This window comes from Delphinus delphis, chromosome 17 (assembly GCF_949987515.2).
Source record: "Delphinus delphis chromosome 17, mDelDel1.2, whole genome shotgun sequence".
NCBI classification, from domain to species: domain Eukaryota; kingdom Metazoa; phylum Chordata; class Mammalia; order Artiodactyla; family Delphinidae; genus Delphinus; species Delphinus delphis.
This window is the reverse complement of record NC_082699.1, coordinates 62,290,395-62,313,056: the sequence shown is the minus strand read 5'-3', so window position 1 is coordinate 62,313,056 and position 22,662 is coordinate 62,290,395. Positions and strand designations below refer to the sequence as shown.

The 22,662-nt window shown below is 34.0% G+C and overlaps 1 protein-coding gene across 2 annotated transcripts in view; it reads right to left on the bottom strand.

Moving 5' to 3' along the window:
* Positions 1 to 22,662, bottom strand: part of MTBP (MDM2 binding protein) — a 72,476-nt gene that overhangs the window by 49,612 nt on the left and 202 nt on the right. For both annotated transcript variants that reach the window (XM_059995128.1, XM_059995129.1), the window contains exons 2-11: positions 21,365 to 21,445; positions 18,389 to 18,462; positions 18,142 to 18,293; positions 16,442 to 16,500; positions 14,337 to 14,481; positions 13,196 to 13,313; positions 11,206 to 11,340; positions 9,068 to 9,162; positions 8,166 to 8,238; positions 3,728 to 3,845 (exon numbers count right to left, since the gene is read on the bottom strand). In XM_059995128.1, coding sequence (XP_059851111.1) covers positions 3,728 to 3,845; positions 8,166 to 8,238; positions 9,068 to 9,162; positions 11,206 to 11,340; positions 13,196 to 13,313; positions 14,337 to 14,481; positions 16,442 to 16,500; positions 18,142 to 18,293; positions 18,389 to 18,462; positions 21,365 to 21,445 — 1,050 coding nt within the window. The remainder of the gene's footprint in view (positions 1 to 3,727; positions 3,846 to 8,165; positions 8,239 to 9,067; positions 9,163 to 11,205; positions 11,341 to 13,195; positions 13,314 to 14,336; positions 14,482 to 16,441; positions 16,501 to 18,141; positions 18,294 to 18,388; positions 18,463 to 21,364; positions 21,446 to 22,662) is intronic.

Here is a 22,662-nt window from a genome sequence, read left to right as displayed (position 1 = left end):
CCAGGCACTGAGAATAAAGCAATGAATAAAAGTAAAAAAACTTCACTTTGTCTCTTCTCACTTCTAGTGAGAGAAACGGACACACATTTAGTATATTAGATGGTAATCAGCACTAAGGAGAAAAATTAGAGCTGGGAAGATGGAGATGATGTCAGGAAAAGAGTCCATTTGCAATTTTAGATGGGATGGCAAAAATTAGGTCCTGAATGAGAAAATGACTTTGGAGTAAAGGTTTTCTGAAACTGAGAGACCCAGCCATATGCCTATCTGGGGCAAGAACTAAACCTGTTACCTCCACTAACATGTAAGCTCCCCAAGAGCAAGTTCTTTGTTCAATTTACTGCTGGTCCAGCATGTAAAACAGTGCCTAGTATACTGTAGGTGCTCAATAAAAATATCTGTTGAAAAACTGAGTATTTCATGCATATACAAACATATAAATGCTTACTTCACACATCTGAGCTGTTATCTGTACCACAAAAGGTAGCATAATAATGTTTGCACACCTTGTTTTATTTATGTAATATCTCTTAGGGATTGTTTCAGCCCCTCCTCAGTGCCTCTTTTCTATGTTACAGGATAAATTCTAGAAGAGGATGAGCCAAGTCTGTCTTGCTCACCAGCAACCCCCAGACTGCGGTACCATACCTGATTCATAGTATCTACAAAGCATGAATAGAAACGTGACCGATTGAATGCATGAATAACAACATGATAAAAGTGTAAAACCAGGGAATAGTTTTAGGAAACAGTACAAAGTTTAGTCTGGAGGATAGGGGACAAGGAAGGCAACAGCCAAGAACAGTTGGGCATGATTCAGCAGGTTATGGGGAAACAGAGTTTTGATTTAGGAGGCTGATAGTTAATACCTTATTTTGTAGTGAGAGAGGCCATTAGTAGTGGCACTATGAATGGGATAAGACGTTTTCCTATGTAAGAGGCATCAAAACTTACACTAGCTAAAACTTGACTACTCTTTACAAAAGAAGTTCTGTCAATGGGATAAATAATTTCCCCTACAGAAAGGGTTATGGGTAAAATAGAACTTAATAATCAACTGTTCAATTTGATTGTTTCTACTTCTGAGATTAAAAAAAAAGAAGATTGTAAAGTGTCAGCTTAATCAGCCCTTAATGATATGGCTTAATCAACAACTTGGCTTCGAAGATGGTCATGTGATATATGTCTAATTATTATTCAGAAGTTACTAATACTAATCCCCAAATTTTAAGAGGTGATAATTTAAAAAAATCAAATCAAGCCTCATGATAAGGTATTTTCTTAAAGTTGCAATGAAAGTCATGAAAAAAAAAAAAACTAAGAGTAAATTCTAAATCAGTAAATTATCTTAGAAAAAGTTACAAGAGGAAAAATAAATAAAGGGTTGTCCAGGATACACTCAAGTTTAGTTAAGAGATGTTACTATTCATGTTAATAAGTTGTAAACCTATGTAATATTGAGAAATGGATATTATCCTGTGATTTCACGTAGTACAGTGAAACTGACTCTACTGCCACCCAGTAAGTCTACTTCTGATTTTGTTTTAGCATCTGCCAAAATCACCAGGTATACACTTATTCCCTGTGAGCTGAGAAGGGTTAAAGCCACAGTTCTTCACGAATTAGTGCAGTGCAATAAACTACATTAACTATGTCTCTTCCTCCAGGAAGCCTTCCTGAATTCTTAAGGCTACGTTAGGTCATACACTCTGAAAGTATCCTCCACTTTACTTTCACCCTGATGGATAAAGAGATTTATAATGATTTTTCAAAGTGCCTTCTTCACTTGACTATAAACTTTACAAAGAAAAGGACCATGCCTCTAATTCCTCAAGTGTAAGAACCCAGTTTGACTTCCCTATATTTCCCACACTTTGCACAATACTCTATATTATGCAATAAATGGTATTTTGATATTGATGTTAATGATTATAACTCTTTAGGGTCTTCCAACTACCATTTACTAAACCATTTTCTAACTTTTCCTCCACTTTACCTTAAATTCAGGTATTTCTAAAGGTCCTATCCTTGGCTCTCTTCTTTAGCCATGTTGTCTATGTGTTTTTTCCCAACCACTCCTGTTTCCACTATCACCTTTATACACCCGCGGTGGACTTTTACACTGGGGGCTTCCCAGTATTCAGACCCTTGTATAGTCACCTCCCTCTTGAATCTGGCCCATTCTTGTGAGTAGCTTTAAATAAGAATACAGCAGAAGTGACACTTGGCCAGTTTTGGGAATAAGCCTTAAAAAGTCCTTGTCACCTCAATTTTTCTTCATTTTGGAATCTTGAGTAGCCATGTAAAAAATTCCAGCTAACCTGCTCCAGAGATTACAAGAAAAAAGCACGTGGCAAGGAAAAGGCGTTGAGACTACATGGAGAGAGAAAGACAGCTGTTCCTGCATCCCATCTGAGCCCATCCTCCAAACAATCCACAAGTTCACCGCAGCCACATATCAGTGACCACTGGTAAGACTGGCAGAAGAACTGCCCAGCTGAACCTAGCTCAAACACAGAAGTATGAGCAAATAAAGTGTTTGTTCTTTTAAGCCACTTAGTTTTAGGGTGATTTGCTGTAAAACAGATAAACAAAAGAGCTGGTAAACTAAAAATCTAAATCTCCTGCCCTGACCACCCTCTAGAGATACACATCTAAACTTCAAACACTAACTTTAAATTTCCACATAGATATTATCTACATTTCAGATTCAACACTTGCTAAAATGAATTTTAGTATCTCACCTATTTCCTATAAAGTACTGTGTAAACCGCTGATTTTAAAATTGTATTCCTCAGAATTCTAAGGTTCTAGAATACTTCTAGAGATTACAATCTGGGTAGATACATTTCAATTCCAGTTCTTAGTCCCATAATATCACAGGTCACAAAAACTAAGTATAAGCTCAGAATTAAACTAAACAAATCATCGTCCAATTAAAACAGAAAACACTGAAACAAAGTACGAAGGAACACACTTTAGCTATGTGACTTTGGACAAGTAGCTAACATTTTGACCTGCAATTACTTAATGAAGTATTAGAGATTGGATCTAAATAATCTGATTTTATAATAGAAATTAATGACATCTTGAATGTAATAGATTATTAGAGAGGCAACACAGTGCAGGGGTTAAGAGCAGAGTGCCTGGGTTCAAACCCTTGGAGATGTTAGAGCTATTAATTGGCAGAATCTTGGTTCACATCCTGTTTCTGCCAGTTAATAGCTCTGTAACTTCTCCAAGTCCCAATTTCCTCACCTGTTAAATGTTTATAAGGTTATTTTAGGTTTATAACGTTATTACAAAAATTAAATGAATCAAGATTTCTAAAGTACTTAGAATACTGCATAGCATATAAAAAGCTGTTAAATAAATTCTACAGAAAATTGTAATCACAAGTTTGTTTTTTTAATATAACCATATAATAAATTAATCTATTTCCATAAATTTTATTCCTGAAATGTCTCTAAGAAACCCATGTTTAATATAATTAACTATCTAATTAACCAAAATTTCTGCCTTTAGAACACTGATATTTTATGAATGAATAACGTTGTATATACTTTCTGTTGCAGTAGGTTGATAGGAAAAACATCTTAAAATGATACGGGTCCTCTTAATCAGTAGTAATAATATATTTTCTCATAAAGAAATGTTATCTCCATTTCAAAGTTGATAAATACATTATTTATGTGGCACCATTAAAACTTAAAAATTTACTACTTACCACTGATTGTCTTAGGCTTTCTAGCTATATATTCCTTCCATTTTCTTGAACTGAGCTGGCTGGGAGGAGGAGTAAGTATGCTACTAATGGTACATGGCAATACAAAAAGAGCACCAACCTGGATAAAACAGAACATATTTTTAGTGAATGCACAATGAAATCAACTCTAAAATAGCGTCATCTGACAATTTTCCACTCATATTCCACCTACATAACACGTATTTAGTCACATTCTTTCCCAAGAATTCCACTATAAAAACTAAAAAAAGAAAAAAACAAGAACACTGCCCTACCTCCACCAAAAAAAAAAAAAGCCAGAAAACAGAGAAAGGATTCAAAGTTACAGGTATCCGTTTTACTTCCACTGAGTCATGTATCTCTGAAAACCGTATTCACAATGTTTAAGTTTAGGTTGTGGGTATAATTTCTTCGTATATCTGCAAATCAATGAGAGGTCACGAATTCTAACCTCAAAAGATTTTGTCATACCGAGTTATACTTTTATAAACTTTTGACTGGATGGATTATTGGTCTGGCTTCAAAATTAGAATCTAAAGGCAATTTCAAAACTTTTGTTGCTAGATATCAGAGATTTAATGCTAGTAGGTATAAAATTTAGAGAAACCATGAATCATATGCCAGAAAACATACAGCAGCTTCTAACTGATTGATGAGCAAACTCAACTTATTCATCTTTGTATTCCCAGTGCTGGGCACACAGAGGTTTGTTAAATATTTGTCCCCCCAAACCCACCATAATATATTTAGGTAAATTCTCAGTTTGGTTAAGCACTGAATAAAACAAACTGCAACCTTGAAAGCTGTATTTTGCCTGTTATTTTAGAAATGTAAGCTACAAAATCAGCACATCCCAATAAATACATTTTTTGTTGTTTTTTTTTTTTACTTTTGGGGAAATTTAGGCAAGGCATTTGCTATCAATCTCAAATCTAATGCAAAATCACTTTTAACTGTCCTATGTAGATAGAAGGGTTACATGAGATATGTGACACAAAGTTAATTAATACTTTTAGTTGCTATTTATTATTTTTACTTACGTATTCTTAACTAACGAATATGAAAATAAGTCTATCGGGAGTAAAACAAGGAAGGTAAAATTAAATATGCTTATTTTTCTTGATTATTATAGCCATAACCTTTTTATTTTAAGTCAAATGTATTTTACATAGTCAAGCATTAGATATTAAAAATAAAAATATTTAGGAATGGAAAATAATCATTAACTATAAAAGATATATATTTAATTTCCTAAACACTAAGTCCTAGTTCTTCCTTCTTGCTTAAGTAAGACTTCTTAGACCAAAATGCATAACAAAACTGTCTGGCCCAAAGGGTGACAAAGCTGTAATGTGAGTATGCCAGATCAGGGCTCAATTATAGCTTAACTATTATAAAACTGTTACAATTATAGTTACAGCTTAACAATGTAAAGATACTAAATGCAGTTCATTGCATAATTTATAGCCTGACATAAATGTGTCCTGACCCATCAGCAAAGGAAGTGACCACATTTCTGAGACAGCCTATTTTTGATTAAACATTTGCTACAAATATGAAAATAAACTTTTCTAAATCCCATAAGCTATAATTCCCTACAAAATAAATTTATGTCAATAGTTTACACTACAGTCACAACAAACTTGGATTCTGATAACTTGTTCTCACTCATACACTAATCATTAGATATACTTTGAGAGACTTGAGGATAATCCTTTTATGTTAACATTCTATTCCAAAATTTAACAGCCAAATAACATTTCAAACCCAAGTTTCAAAACTTTGATTCAATCTTTTCAGCAGGCAAACCCCCAAACAAGCAGGCACTATGGCAATCATGTTTTTAGCCTTATAAATTCTCCTCTTTAATAAAAATATTCCCTGTCCATGTGATTAATAGACATCATGATTCCCTAACAACCCTATTTTGCCTTTTCTAATCTAATAAAATAAGTTTTCTTCTAAAAGGCTTTTATTTTTATTCTGAGGCTAATCAAACATCTTTTTTAAGCTCAAAAGTTGACTTAGGATCACATAAAGCACTAGAATTTAAGCACTTTGACAGCTTCCCAAGGAGGGAACTTGTCCACTTTATTCTCTCCAGTTGCAACAAGCAACTGGCAGGCAGTCCAAAAAACAAAAAGAAAAGTTGAATAAATAAATGAAAACCATGTTATAAAGCACTGGGATTATTTCAAGGAATGACGTGGAATTCAATTTTTTTTTCAAAAATGTAAAAGACTAACTATGACACAGTGTAAAAGGACAGTGAACTGCTTCACATTTAGAGATTTAGCCAAATTACATAATGTATGTTTCTAAAAGTTATCCCTTTGCTGAATTAAAGTAGGAACATATATTTAAAGTTCTATTTATTTGTCCCCGACTGATAAAGTGTAGTCCAATATTTCAGTCATTGTCCGAGAAGCAACAAATTTAAAATAAAACAATTGAAAATACTATATTAATAGATATCAATAGTTTAGCTTTCTTCTAGGATTAGAGTTGCCTATCTTCAATATCTAGATGGGTTAAGAATTATTTTATAACCGAGTTAAATTATAGGTATATGTCTGATTTTGACTTGAAACATTACCTATAAAACTAATTCCTAAAAATTTCATCATAACTTCAAAATATCTAGAGGATATCTAGTGCTTTATAAATTTCAGGAAAATGTTTCACTTAAGTGTGTCTATCATTTGGGCCACATAAACTTCAAAGACAAGAATTAGATAGCAACCATCATCTGTATCATACTGTACAGTTTATAAAATATATTCCAATTTGGCTTTCATTACAACTTTTTGAAATAGGCAAAACAGGAATTATTATTTCCAGTTCACAATTTAAAAAGCTATAAACCAGTGAGTGGCAGAGCTAGGACTTAAATCAAAGTTTTCTAAAGTACACGTTCTTTTACTTGAGACTTTCTACTATATCATATTCCCTCCCTCCCTTATTTGATAATATAGGTGAGATGATTAATGATAAATGACATTCTCATTTCCTGGATAGGGTTACATAGTGAACTATTTAGCTACTTGGGTTAAAATATGAACAGAGTTGTTTGTTTGTTTTTATTCTTAGTGCTTTTTCTTCTTCTGTTTTTTTTTTTTTTAACTATACCACTTCACAAGACTTCTGTGTGCAAATTTCTGTAGAGATGTACGATCTTATTAGCCTGTTTAAAGTACACCATCCACCCTACTACCCTATCTCAGCCTGCTTATTTTCTTCATAGCTCTTATTTTCTATTTTTCCTACCAAAATGTAAGTTCCATGAGGGCAGAGTCTTCATCTGTACAATCCATCATTGGAGCCCTAATATCTAATACAATGCATAAGGTAGAACTAATGTTGAATAAACAAAAAAAGAAATTTTAAATTTCAAAATGTAGCACATTGGGTACTTCAGAGGTGAAAAAACAGGCTAACATTATCTTCAGACTGTTCCTTTAAAGGCCATTTCATCAAATAAATACTCTGATACACTGCTGCAAGTCAAAATTTTGAGGCTGCAAGTCAAAATTTTAAGTTATTATATAGCCAAGCATCTTAAGGCCAAAATCATATTTTCTTTACTACATCAATTTTCTAAGGGAACTATAACCAAGATTTGATTAATAGTGCCATGGGGAAACCATAATTATAACAATCATTTTTCTCCCTGCAGGACTATTTGATAATTGAGTACTTGTTGTTAAAATAATAAGAAAATGTTATGCAAATATTGCCAATGAACATTTTGTGCATTAAAAATTGTTTTCATAGAAACAAGGTAGTTGAGCAAATAACCAGAAAGAAAATTTTAGTTTTTCCCATTGAAAACTGTACTTGACTTTATATGATTCCACTTAAAATTCTTTATGTTGTAGTTAAAAATTTTTTTAAATATACCAATTCTACCATATCATTATATATGTTTTATATATATATATATATATAAACTAGTCAAATAGCTGAAAATCTTCTAAACATCACCAAAATTAAAAAAGAAGAACTGAAAACTTACAAATGATAATTTAGTGAAGTTTGAGACATTTTTCTCACCTCCACCTACCCATCCTACCATGAGAAAGATAATGCAAGCATATACATATCTTGCCACGGAACTGAAATCAGATGTGAAAGGGGAAGGTTAACAATAATCTAATGTGTTCTAAAAGCAATTATCATCATGAAGCTTATTTTTGAAAATCTCTTCTAAAAAAAAAAAACATCACTGCATGTCTGCAGAAGACTTTGGGGTTATTATGAAAAGTCCAAAGTATCTTAACATGAATTAGGACCAAAACCTTATGTTAAGTTAAAGAAACCAAATCATCACACAGAAACAGATTTTAAAAAATACATTCCCTTTTCTCACACATCTGTAAATGTTAAAAACAAAACAAAAACAAAAAAACACCCTCTATACCTTGCCACACAGGGAAGAAACCTGCTCCAACAGCAGCTTGGAATTCTGTTTGGTATTGTTTTCTGTCAGTCCTCTGCACTAAGGAGTTAAAGAAATGATGAAATGGTAATTGTCAAATAATTCAACTCCCTAAAATAAGTTTGATTCTCCAATTCACAAGGTACTTAAATTCACTCATCAAAATTTTTAACTGTGGGAACTCACAATTACTCCTTTCCAAGAACAATTATTTTTCTGATTCTGAAAATACATCAAGAAATAGTGATACTATAAATAGCATTACTCTAAACTATTAGAACCAGAGATTTGTACAAACTGGAGCTTCTGAATAAAAATTCAAGAACACTGTACTAGGGTTTCATTTCTGGCCAACAACAAATTCTTTTTATATAAAATATTGTTCTTAGATCTGTTCCTAAAACTTCTTAGATATATTTTCTTAAAAAAGAGTCTAAAATATGTTGAATGTTTACAGACATATGTGATAGCATTCTTATTTACTTAAGTATTTAAAAAGATACAGTGGACTGGCACTTGTATCTATCCTGCCAATGGCAAGAGAAACATCTGAACATTCCAATAGTATATAAATTATTTTGTTTTTCTTCACAGATCCCTAACATTTCTCCCACTTACCTACCCCATAAGCAATGAGTAATAATTTCAGGAAGTCTTCTGCCTATTTTAGAGGCATAAATATCGTGCCTGAAGGAGTATTCTTTTTTTTGCAAGCTGTAGAATTTCTCTTAAAGCAATGGCAATGAAAAGTATACTGATATTATAAAAAAGAAAAACAACAACAAAAGTATGGGCAAATATTTAAATGTGGTGGTACCAGGAAACAGTCTTACTTGACACAGAAAAATTGTGATCTATAATGAACATGTAAATGAAAAGGATACAACTCAAATTCGATGTCTGACATATAGCAGGAAGGTAGGTCTGATAATTTTATCATCTGCACAAATTCTAAAGCGGGGCCATAATAATGAAAAACCTAAAAAAGAAATTAAAATTATGTAAGACTTTAAATACTATAAATAAAATGAAAGTGAACAAATTAGTGATCAGGGTTTAAATCTTTAAAATGGGTCTTAAAAAGCACGTATTTACATATTATGCAAGACAAACACTTAGTTCTCTATCAAAGATAAGAATTTCTTCCATATCAATTCTACCTTTCCGAGTAGAGAGATATGGAGATTTCTTACTAACTGGAAAGAGTTTTAACAGGAGGAAAATGAGTATAGAAAGAGGCAAGCAACAGAGGACAAGAGTTCTCAACTTTTCCTGTTTATCTCTAGGAATACAGACAGATAAGCCAGGAGGCTAGGATGTTGAAGAGGGTCTGCGAAACTGAGAAAGAGAAAGAAAAGACACTCCAGGATGAACTTTGGTATGCTGAGATTAAAAAAAAAAAACAAAAAACAAAACAAAGTCCTTGGAGGAAATACTAAAGTAATTAAAGAGAGAACTAGTAAAACAAGAATACTAATTAACAAAGAAAGCTCCACTCAGAGAAATGAAATTCAGTATTTCTTTGGATAGAGTCTAAAACTAAACTAAGAGTGAGCTAGTGAAGAAGGTAATTCAAGAGTTGGGGCTAGAGTGCTTCACAAGAAGGGCAAAGAAAAGCAAACACATCTTCAAACACACAAAGTTTTAAACTTGCAGAAAGCTGAGTAATTTCATCATATATGATTATGTGTATGTATGTGTATGTACACATAAATACACAACACACCTAGTGTGTATTTATATATATGTATGTATGCATGTATTTGTTTATGCATAGAGAGGCTTACATTTATTTAAGACGTTGAACCCTAAATTTCTCTCAATAGCAGCAAAAATCAGACACATTATTCATACTTGAATGGTGTACTACCAAAGAAGAAAAGTTGAGGTCATCAATCTTATGATTATAATCTTTAGAAAAGAATTTAATATTCCTGTGAAAGATGGTCATGGTAAGTTACTTAAAGTAAGTAATTCTGAACTATTAGGAAATGTGTCAACATCAGAAATATGTCTTTTGTACCACCCTTTGATCAGAAAATATTACCCATCAATTTGACATCCTTGCAACTTCATGACCACTATGTTTTGTGCATTCTTGAAATGCATCCTTCAAAGTGAATTTCTAAAGTGCTTCTATATAAATACTTCTTCTTATATTATTTGTCCAATGTGAAAAAAAAAGCGAACCAAACCCCTCTTAATTATTATACTTTATAATTACTTGCATTTTAAGAATAAATCTATGGAGACATGGGACAAGAATCAATACCTCTTAAACTGTAAATGAAGCTAATGTCAGGTACTATATCAGATGCTCATCTCTTACTCCATTTAACCCTCATAATTTTGTATGATAAGTGTTTATTACTATCTCCATTTCATAAATGAATTAATCAATCTACCCAAGGTGACAATACCTCATAGGTGACAAAGTCAGGTTTCAAACCGAGGTCTACCTAACATCAAAGCCTGTTCTCTTTCCACTGTATCATACGCCCTTCAAACTGAGTCTTAGAAAGGTCACATGGTAAAGTTCAAATCAAAAGTGGTTTCAGGGGCTTCCCTGGTGGTGCAGTGGTTGAGAGTCCGCCTGCCAATGCAGGGGACACGGGTTCGTGACCCGGTCTGGGAAGATCCCACATGCCGCGGAGCGGCTGGGCCCGTGAGCCATGGCCGCTGAGCCTGGGCGTCCGGACCCTGTGCTCCGCAATGAGAGAGGCCACAACAGTGAGAGGCCCACGTACCGCAAAAAAAAAAAAAAAAAAAAAAGTGTTTTCAGGCCTATACTGATCTAAAGTTAGGATCGTTCCATTTTGAAACAATTTAAAACAATGATAGTTTTGCCAACATTCAATACTGATAATACAGTATAATTTAAGCACTTAATTATAATTATAGTAAAAGTTATGCAAGTGAGCACACTTAAGCACATATATTAATAATGTTAATTAAAGATTCAAACATATCTTATGAAATATTCATGAATAGATGATGGCAAAAACAATTAAACATAGATTACCTTTGGCAAAATACTCTTATCCTTTGATGGTATTATCTTTTTGTCAAGAAAGCAAGTTTTTAAATTAGATGTACTAAAATTCTTAGGTGTGACTCCCTTTAAACAAAATTCAGGAAAACTAATTTCACATCCAAACTGAAAAGAAACGAAGAGAACACAGTTACAGGCATCATGAATTAAGTTACAAAGATTAATACATCTCATTGCAATGTAAAAGTTGAGAGGAAAACCATATGTAAATTTATTTTTGATCCGCAGTTCTTCCATTTATGTACATATCATTCGTATTTCAACTTTCACATGAATTTTTCATGAAAAGCTCTCCTTGGCCTTTCACTAGCCCACAAGAGGATACTAAGCCCATTCTCCGCAACCAGAGAACAAAGCAACCCCCTTTACATATAGTTGTTCAGTACCTGCTTCCTACTGTCTTAAGTTCTGCAAAAATAGAACTTGCTTGTCTCATTCACCACTAGATCCTTAGTGCCTCACACATAGTTTGCTTTCAATATAAGCTGTTGATAAAAAGATCAATTCCTGCACAAGTAGTAATAATAGGGGTACTAACAGTAATGATAATGACAATGATAGGTAACACTTACTGAATGGTTACTTTGTGCTTTAAATAATTTAAACCTCATAAAAATCTGAGTTAGGAACTACTATTATACCTGTCTTACAGATAAAGATAACTGTGGCACCAAGAGGCTAAATATTATCTAACATTTCACATAAAACTAGCAAGAAACAGAATTAGGATTTGAATGCAGGCAATCTTAACTCTAGAATCTATGTCCTTAATCACTATAATGCCCCTAAGCTAAAAGCTATTCTCCACCAAAAAAAGTGATTTCAAGTTTTAAATGCAGCCTGGGGAGATATGGACATTTAATTTCTTATCCATAAAAGAATAAAAGAATCACAGAACCCTGCCATTATCTGTCTGTATGTAGACATGCAATTTCAAAAAATGTATACAAAAGTAATTCTCCTAGCTAATTGTATCCTGCATTCTTCTTGTAGGCTATATGACTTGTTTACACTAAAATCACTTGCAAAGAAGATTTATCTGCAGATTTAACTTCCCCAAGATAAAGAAGAGCTGGCATGCAACTCAACAAGAAGGGCCCAGCCACGTTAATTCCTGTTGTCTTATTAGAAGTTTTATTAAACTATAATTAAGAGTGAATTGAAAAGGAAAAAAAAAGTCTAGTAATTAGTACAATAAATCTTTATAGGAACAGAACGATCTACTCGTGCTCCCATACTAAACAAACATTAAGAAACTTTCTTTTAGTTTTGCCTATAGACAGAAACACATAAAATACCAGGAACACTGATTTCAACATGGACACAGCTTATAAAAACCACCAAACATATTCATTCACGGTAAGGGATCGCAAAATAGAATTGGAGCCTCATAGAAATTTAACATTAGCGGGGTTTAATCTAATATTCTCATCTTATAGTTGAGAAATCTGGGGTCTAATAAGGTTAAAAAAAAAATTGTTCAAAATCAGCTGGTTAGCAGAAAGCACTGATCACTTAAGGTGGTATCATAGGTAAGAAAACATGTTCTAAGCAGTTTTCCAGGAGTTTACATATGCAATGAACTAAAGCAGCTTGGATAAACATGAACTCAACTAATGTTAAATTCTGCTTTAAAAGAATGTTACATTCTAGAACTGCAGTGCCCAAAACAATCACAGTCACTATTTAAATTTAAATTAATTAAAGTAAAATATAGTAAAAGATTCAGCTCTGTGTTTGAAGTAGTCAAGTATAAAGTGCTAGCAACATGAAGCCAGTGGACTATTGTATAAGGATAAATTCAGAACATTTCCATTAATGAAGAAAGTTCTATTTAGATAGTGCTTTTCTAGAACATCTTTATATGGTACCTTTTCATTAGGATTCATTTAAACTATCTGTGTTGTAAATAAGGTCGAAAGGCCTGCTTTGCAAACTGTGATAACAGAAATCCACTTACCTTCCTTTCCCATATCTGAATCTTTCCCCTCCATAACTCCTTTGAATCAATAGCATTTCTGAGATCTTGTAAAGGCACAATATTAGCAGAAAGGTATTCGGCAATTTTCTGACAACTTCTATAAATAAAAGTTTATGATAATTAAATACAGGGTTTTAAATTTGACTTAGATTTAATGGTTATAGTTAGCTACAAGCCAAACAGGCAAAAATGCAAAGTTTATATTGCTGCTTTTATCAACTAATACTATAGAACATTCATTAAGTCAGTCTCTGAAGAAGTTGCTATCGTGTGTTCATTTAATCTTAACATCCCCTTGAATTATGAGTAATTACCCTTAATACTACAGATGAACAGATTTTCCAATTATTATTTATTAATTTTAACGTCAGATATACACATATGTACACACATATACACAGATTGAATGAATTCTTATCTTCAAAAGGAGAACTGCTCTCCTCAATTGTTCCCACACAGTTCTGTATGGAATTTCATAATAGCACTTATCACAGACTATCATGACTATTTGCATTCCTGTTCCTCCCTGTATTTCAATGAAAAAGATCAAATCTCACTTTCTTATTATCAGTATATATTGCTGTGCTTGGCATAAAGATAGTGCTCAATAAACAACTGCTGAGTGAAGAAAATCATGAAGTTAACAAATCTAATACTCATTTAAGGATCAAAACTGTAATACACAGTTGATCCTTACTAAAATGTCATAAAACACAACAGTATATATTTATTTCTACATTGCACATAAAACAAAAAACAAATATGACATTATAAATCTGGTGTATCCATGTATCCATGGTATTTATCACAGTGTTCACTGGACAATACAAACCTGTTTAAAAACACATAATGTGTTTGGAGAATTAATGCTCAATAATAGTTGTAAGAAAGCATCAACAACAGTTACTAAAAACTTAAAACTTCTCAGAAATACAAAGTATGAAATAAGAAAAATGTAGGTTCTTCTCAACAGATAAATCTCTAATCACAGTATGACATAAAACTATCTTGTCACATTTTAAAAAATCTTCAAAGGCTGGGTCTATTAAAAACAGGGTAGCAAGTTAATTGTAAAAGCGGACAACACAGATAGTGGTCAAATATGAACAAAGAAGCTTACGTTTCACAATGATTTCCTGCTATGGTAATTTTTGCTGAATACCATTCCTTCAAATGTTTTAATGCTCCTACAGTAGGCAAACAGTCTCTCAATTTAGGTGGATCTTTGTCAGAAGGCAACAGTATTATATCTATCATTGCTCTACCTAGAAAGAGATAAAGGCATTTTTGTAATTTTTTAAAAACATTTTTATTTTATATTGGAGCATAGTTGATTAACTATAATTTTTTAAAGATGTTAGATCTGGGGGCTTCCCTGGTGGCGCAGTGGTTGGGAGTCCGCCTGACGATGCAGGGGACGCGGGTTCGAGCCCAGGTCTGGGAAGATCCCACATGCCATGGAGCAGCTAGGCCCGTATGCCACAACTACTGAGCCTGCATTCTAGAGCCCGTGAGCCACAACTACTGAAGCCCACATGCCTAGAGCCCGTGCTCCACAACAAGAGAGGCCACCGCAGTGAGAAGTCCGCACACGGCAACCAAGAGTAGCCCCCGCTAGCCGCAACTAGAGAAAGCCCATGCACAGCAATGAAGACCCAGTGCAGCCAAAAAAATACATACATAAAATAAATAAGTTCAAAAAATAAATAAATAAAAATAAATTTTTAAAAAAAAGATGTTAGATCTGAAATGTCTCAAAACAGTACCTTGAACAACTGAATTTTACGTTTATTTAGAAGATGAAGGATTTTAACTTTAATTGCTGAAATTATTCAAAAAAATATACATCTTCAGGAGTTCAAAATTTTTAAATGTTCACATTTGATTTAAAGCCATGTTACCTTGAAATAGCTAGCATATGCCAGAAAAACAATGAACTATATCATAATTACTTGCCAATTATGTGCCAGTGGTTAATTATACATTGCTCTTGAGATCATCAATGCTATTGTTGTACTGAACAGAGGGAAAAAAACCTGTGCAATTCATTATGTTCTTCTATACTTTATTTTGTTATATAAAAGGGAATGAATTAGTATAAAACTGTAATGTTCAAATAAATTATTTCTATTTTTAAAGAACAATAAAGCACTCAGAAAACTCAATTATACTGACAACATCATTGGTTCCTGAGAAAGAAGGTTAACTTCATGAAACTTTAAATTTTATAAAATGATAAATTTTACTGAAGGACCAGAAAAATCAAAATGAAACAGAAACCAAATAAAAGTTTGATAATGAAAGTATTCCAATTTGCCAAAATAGCAACTGTACATTCCATATTTTGAACTTCATATAAAAATCTGACACGTTTGTTTATCAATGTATTCAGTTATCTTCCATATAGGATCTTTTATACTAAAATATAACATTGAATATAAGGATTAGACTGTGAGCTATAAAGTCCTTTATGATAATCACATATGCTTTACTCATCATTGTATACTCAGCTCCTAGTACAACGCCTGACATATAACAGACACAATAACTATCTGCCTAATAAATGACCTCCAATAATAAAAATATTCAGAAAAGTATTCAAAAGTATTTGTGGATGCCAAAGCGTACCAAGGTTTAGATGAATCAGCTACTTGATTCACACAAAGGAAGATTAATTTAAGACAAAATACAGTTTTAAGAATAGTATGATGCAGTATTTCATAAAATATGCTTTCTATTATAGGAAAAAAATGGATTGTGTAAAAAAATGCTGAGTCAAGGGCTTCTTTTACTGCATGACTTTCTATTTGATAATATGTATAGTGACTTCACACCATAAAAGTATGTTATCCAAATGATCTAGGTTAAAGAACTTCTTTTTCCAGGATTTGCTCATGGGAGTAGAGTTCTATAGAACATTGTGGAAAACAATGGTATATACAGTGCAAAGCTGCTTCTTCAGTAATAACTGAAGAAGGAAACAGATGAGTAATTTCTTAAGTTCTAATTTTTGTCTAAGTAAATGAAAACAATTAAGAAAATTGTGATGTCTCAACAAGGTACTTTATTAAAGTAGTAGAGTATGTTTTTTAACAACTTCATATAGAAAATTATTTTTCATTTCAAAGTTAGAAGTGAGAACACGAGCATAAAGAATGAATTTATCACTCATTCACAGAAAGTAAGATAAGGTACAAATTATTGAAAGTAGTCATAAAATATTACCAGGAGCAGGAAGTTTGTCTGATAACTGATGCAAATTTTCTGCAGATTCTTCATATAGGCTAAAATAAAACAGTAGGTTAGGAAAAAATATATATACACACATTACATATAATCATAATAGGTAATATTAATTAAATGGATCTATGTGCCATACACTATTAAATACTTAGCATTCAGCATCATCTCATTTGATCCTCATGACAATCCCATGAGGCACTACTATAATACTATTTTTATCCTCACTTTAAATAATTCACCTAAAGTCCACATAAGCTGTAGCTGTGGAAGCTAGGATTACCCTGAGTCCAAGTTCTTAGCCACACCCCCAAAACAAACAAACAGCATTAACAAAAAAGGGGAAAAAAGTCCTCCCTAAATTATATCTAGTATATTAAATATAAATCATAACTAATAGACCATTTTTCTGAACCTTAAAAGTAAGGTATTACTAAGTATTTAATAAAGAAGGCTACTGCTTTTCTCTGAATGGCACATAACAGCCCTGACAGGAAAATATGATACTCTCCTCCAATTCTTTAAAATCTATTCATTTTACCCATATGATGAATTTTTTTTTCTCAAGATAGTTTATTATATAACATAAAGGTATTTAAATCCTTATTATAAACTCACCATTGTCTAAAAAACTTAAGGCGCCTTACGGTAAAGTATAGTTTTCAAGCTCCCTCTTGTGGAAATAATTATTAGGTCACTTACTAGAAATAATCACTTTTATACTTGCCATCTTCTAATAGTGGTGAGAAAACATATGGAATGGTAAGAGCCCTAAGGCTAGAAGGCATCTTAGAAATCATCTAAAAGGATCTCAACACTTTACAGATGAGAAAATAAAGCACCAGAGAAGTTAAGTGACTGGCCCAAGATTATATAATTAGAGACCACTTCTATTAGCCTCTGTTACAATGCCCTTTCTATGGTTCTACAATGTCTCCCTTCATTAATCAGTATAAACAAATATGATTTGAAAACAGGAAAACACAATTTGAAAATCTGCAGCAATTTATAGAAGTATAATATTTGAATATTAAAATAAACAAAGGAGTTTTTTGTAATGAAGTATTACAGAAGACTGAAATGACAAGAATGAATTATGGTTCAGAGATGGTATATTTCATGAAGAAAAAAAAATTATCAAAACTCACATCACCTGGATCATCTTATATACTGTACCACAATTCAAAAAACCTAAAAGTGAATTCAATCATCTACATACACCTCAGAAACTATGGATTTTAAAGGTGCCTGAAATGCTGAAGATACATATAAATTGAAGAAATCATATATTTCAGTCTCAAACAGCAAAATGAAAATGATACTGTGGTTTGAATGCCAGTTATTAACCTTAAATAAAGTTTCTATTCAAGCTCTTGAAATATAACATCAGGCAGAAGTTTGCTTCAAGAAAGTGACATATTAATAAAAATATCAATTTTTATGATTCCTGCAATTATGCAAGCTTAAGAAGCTAAACATTTTCAGATACCAGTTTGTACATTTTAAAGAATTTTATTCAAATAAAAGGCCCAAATTGCCTGTCTTCCAAAACAAAGAGTTGAAAATTTGAATTATGTAAAATTCCCTCACGATAGCTGCTAACGTATCAAATCTTCACTCTCACAGCTAAAATACTATCTAATGTCAAATATTTTAAAGACATGATAGAAAGTACATAAGCATACTCAGCCAAGGATAATGATTCCCTGCTATTACTATCTTCGTCCTCAAAACACTCAACAGCACTCAAACATTCTTCGATATTTCTTTGAAGAACATCTTCAATTTCATCTTTTTCCACACCAAAATGTATCTCTTCCCAGTCAGAACTACAAAACTAATATAGCAAAAGATTGCATTAAATAATGGGTTCATGGAATTATTTATATTAACAAAGACATTCACTAGTGACTATTTTCTTATTTATATTACCTGATAAAATCCACATATTGCCTGCACTGCAAAGAACCACTTCCTGGAACCTGGTATACCGCCTACCAAACAGCCTTGAAAACAAAATCATACTTATTAGAAGAAAGGCATACCACAAATAAGCAGATGTTATAGCATACATACTTAGAGAGTTATGTAATTTATATATATATATATATATATATATAAAATATGGATCTTTAAAAATCTCTGCTAAAAATTCAAACAGGAGAAGCTGCCTAAAGAGCAAAATTATTCACTCGCTATGAATACTCTGCTTTAGTTCATCACAATTCAAAATCTACATCATTATATTAATCATCATGTCAAACACTAAACTCTACTATAAAGATGTTGAAAAATACACCCACTCGATTACTCTTGAGTAATACAAAACCGTGCAAGTCATTTTAAGGAAAATGGTTCCCTCCTCAAACACCATGAAGGTTTGGTTCAGCCTTGCCAAAGAGAGAGGAGTTAAAGAGTAACTTCAGCCTAGAGATAAAGAAGATGCTCTTCTTGGAGGCTGGAATATTACATGAAGATACAAAATTAAGGGTCACCCCAGGGTGTGAATCAAAAGAGCAATGAAGAATTTAGAGCTACAGAATTTGTATTCAAAGGAGGGAGAAGGAGAAATGTGATAACTGAGCCGAACTCATGGAAGCTAAGAATGATGCTAAGTGCCTATTACCGGTTACTGCCAAAATCTCAGAAGACTTTACCTCCTACTTCCTTAAGAAAATAGAAGCCGGGCTTTCCTCCTGGTGCAGTGGTTAAGAATACGCCTGTCAATGCAGGGGACACAGGTTCGAGCCCTGGTCTGGGAAGTTCCCACATGCCGCAGAGCAACTAAGCCCATGCACCACAACTACTGAGCCCGCACTCTAGAGCCCACGAGCCACAGCTACTGAGCACACGTGCCATAACCACTGAAGCCCGCGAACTCTAGGGCCCCTGTGCTGCAACCACTGAGCCCATGTGCTGCAACTACTGAAGCCTACGGGCCTAGAGCCCGCGCTCTGCAACAAGAGAAGCCACTGCAATGAGAAGCCCGTGCACGACAACAAAGAGTAGCCCCTGCTCACCGCAACTAGAGAAAGCGCATGCATAGCAACGAAGACCCAACATAGCCAAAAATAAATAAATAAATTTATTTTAAAAATTAAAAATAAAAAAATAAAGAAAACAGAAGCCATTATAACTCCCATAACATCCTGTCAGCAAACATATTGCCCTTCCTGCATTCCCATTAGGTCTTTCCTCATTCTTCCTGGTTACATGTAAGAGGCACTACCCTTCTGATCAAGGTTATCCCTCAGACTTCTGCCAGGACCCCAGGCCACTGACTTTCCTGCATCTTCAATCTCTCCTTCTCTGTCATTTCCTTCCCATTAGCATTTAAATATGCACAAGTATTTTTCAAATTATTTTTTTAATCACTTTTAAATTCACCTACCTTTTCCAGTTACTACTATATCTCTTTCTTTACTCTTCAGGAAGATAAACTTTCTAAAAGCACTATCTGCACTTGACTGTCTCTATTTCCTGTTTACCTCTTCTATTCCCCTTCTAATCCAATTTAATCTGTTCTTCTGTCTCCAACATGCCACTGAAACTACACTTACCAAAGTCACCAATGACTAATGTGTTTCTAAATTTAACAGTTTTTAGTCCTGTTGGTACTTGACCTCTCAACGTAAGACTAAGAAAGGAATCGAAAATGACACATTTGACTACTTTCTCCCGAAAACACTTGCTTTCTGTGGAACCTATCTTTCCCACTGCTCCTTCTCATTCCTTTAAAAACTGGTGTTCAGCTCCTTTAAATACTGGGATTCATTTCAAGATTTTCTGCTATTCTCACTATCCAAAACAATCCCATCCTTTCTCATGGCTTGAACTGACATCTATATGTTGATGATTCTATAATCTGTTTCTCCAGCTTCACTCTCCTTTGGAGTTCCAGACACATGTATCCAACTTTTACAAAATATTTTCACTTTGCAATCTTACAGGCAACTAATCACATGTTCTTAATTGAACATGTCATAGTCCATCAAAATCTTTCTTGCAATACTAGTACTGGCTTAAATTATACCAACTTGAAAAATTAATGAGTATTACCAGCACTTGGCAAACTGGCTAAGGTAGCATACAGATATTAGAAATAATTTCCCAAAGGTGACAGTTGAAACCCAAGAGACAGGTTCTCTGATGAAAGAGAAAGGAACAGATTGTACAGTCACGAGAACTATAAAGGTATCAAAACAAGCACACTCTCCCTGACATCTCCAGAAACTTCCTTCAGCTTTTAGACCTGTTTTGATAACTCCTTTTTTCTGAGCCTCTGAAAGACACTCTCAGATAGAGGCCAAGAAAAGGAAGAAAAAAAGAGGATAACTAACAAAGATGTAAATACATGGATCTGTATAATGCCAATAGAAACCAAAGGAGAAAAGATTTTTACAAAGTAAAGAGTATTTTATTTTCAAAAAAGTCAAATACTTTGAAAAAGTTAAAGCAGATAAGAATGGAGAAAAGATGACTGAGTTTAACAATTATGAAGTGCTTTTAAAAGAATCAGTAAGAGGTAAGGATGGAAAAATAAAAGGTAAGGAAATGGGTATAAGATTAATGATGTATTTGTACTCATGACAAAATCACAAATCCTCCTTATAATGCCACATTACTCTATCTTATATGGAGCTGAAGATGGGCAAGAAAATCTCATAAAGGGAACAAAACTCAAACTGAGACCCTAAAATAATTTTCATAACAACTTTATGACATCCAAGCATCAGGAAGAGAGGGATAGCGTCTTTTCCATTTTGTATTTCTTTCATTGCTTCCCTATCCCAGTGACTTGTACACAGTCAACAAGTGTTTCTTGGACTCCCATGTGACGAGATTAATTAAATTTATTTCCAATGCAAATGCTGTGCCAGTGAAAAGAGGGGTTTATGTTTTACTTACCAGGGAAGGTACTATCTTCTGGATTAATTGAAGCATTAATGCTTCTTTTCAGGAGGTGATAAACATTTGCTGCTCTTAAGTCTGAAAAAGAAAAAAACAAACTAAGTCAACTGGGTTCAAGAGTTACACAATGTAGATCTATTCCAGTTTCATCATCAGAGATTCTCAAGTACACTATATTGTACATAAAAGAACTACACTCTGTTCAAGTTTTGATATAATAAATCTAAAGCAAGCAGAGAAAATAGGTAAAGCTCCCGGTTTGCACATGCCTGCCAGTTAACACAAATCCAAAATTCCCCCAAAAGAATAATTTTAAACGGAGAAGGAAAATCCTGTTACAATACTCTGTACACAACCCCATACACTTCCTCCTCAAAGCGCCGCTTTATCAAAACAAGCTAAATAAAATGCAATACAGGGCTTCCCTGGTGGCACAGTGTTTGAGAGTCTGCCTGCTGATGAAGGGGACGCGGGTTCGTGCCCCGGTCCGGGAAGATCCCACATGCCGCAGAGCGGCTGGGCCCGTGAGCCATGGCCGCTGAGCCTGTGCGTCCGGAGCCTGTGCTCCGCAATGGGAGAGGCCACAACAGTGAGAGGCCCGCATACCGCAAAAAAGAAAAAAAAACTTAAAAAAAAATGCAATACAGATTCTAGACAGGAGCACCAAAAAGCTGTGCATTCTCAAACGGTCGTAATTGTCTTAAATTTATGATTTGTTTTGTTTTTTTTGCGGTACGCGGGCCTCTCACCGCTGCGGCCCACTCCCGCCGCGGAGCACAGGCTCCGGACGCGCAGGCCCAGCGGCCATGGCCTACGGGCCCAGCCGCTCCGCGGCATGCGGGACTCTCCCGCACCGGGGCACGAACCCGCGTCCCCTGCATCGGCAGGCGGACCCCCAACCACTGCGCCACCAGGGAAGCCCTATAATTTGTTTTTTAACTTAGTTTACGTGTGGAACGTCTCCTCCCGTTAGGATGTAAACTCTAGGAGAGTAAGATCCTTTTCCATCTTGTTCCTTTCTGTATTACCTGCATTTGGAACACAGGAGGCAGAACTACCTATTGAATGCATATATGTCCAAAGAACAGAAATTCCATTTCCAAGGCGTAGGGAATTTATACAGTTAAATATTTACTGTGTCGGAAACTTATGAGCGCTGGAATCTTACATCCACAATTTTGTCCCTATTTTTTCTACGGAGAAAATATTTTTATCAGCCCTTACCAGGTCGATCCCAGATAGAATCACAGCTTCCTGGGACAACTCCATACAGGTCACTCCGGCAGAACTTGATC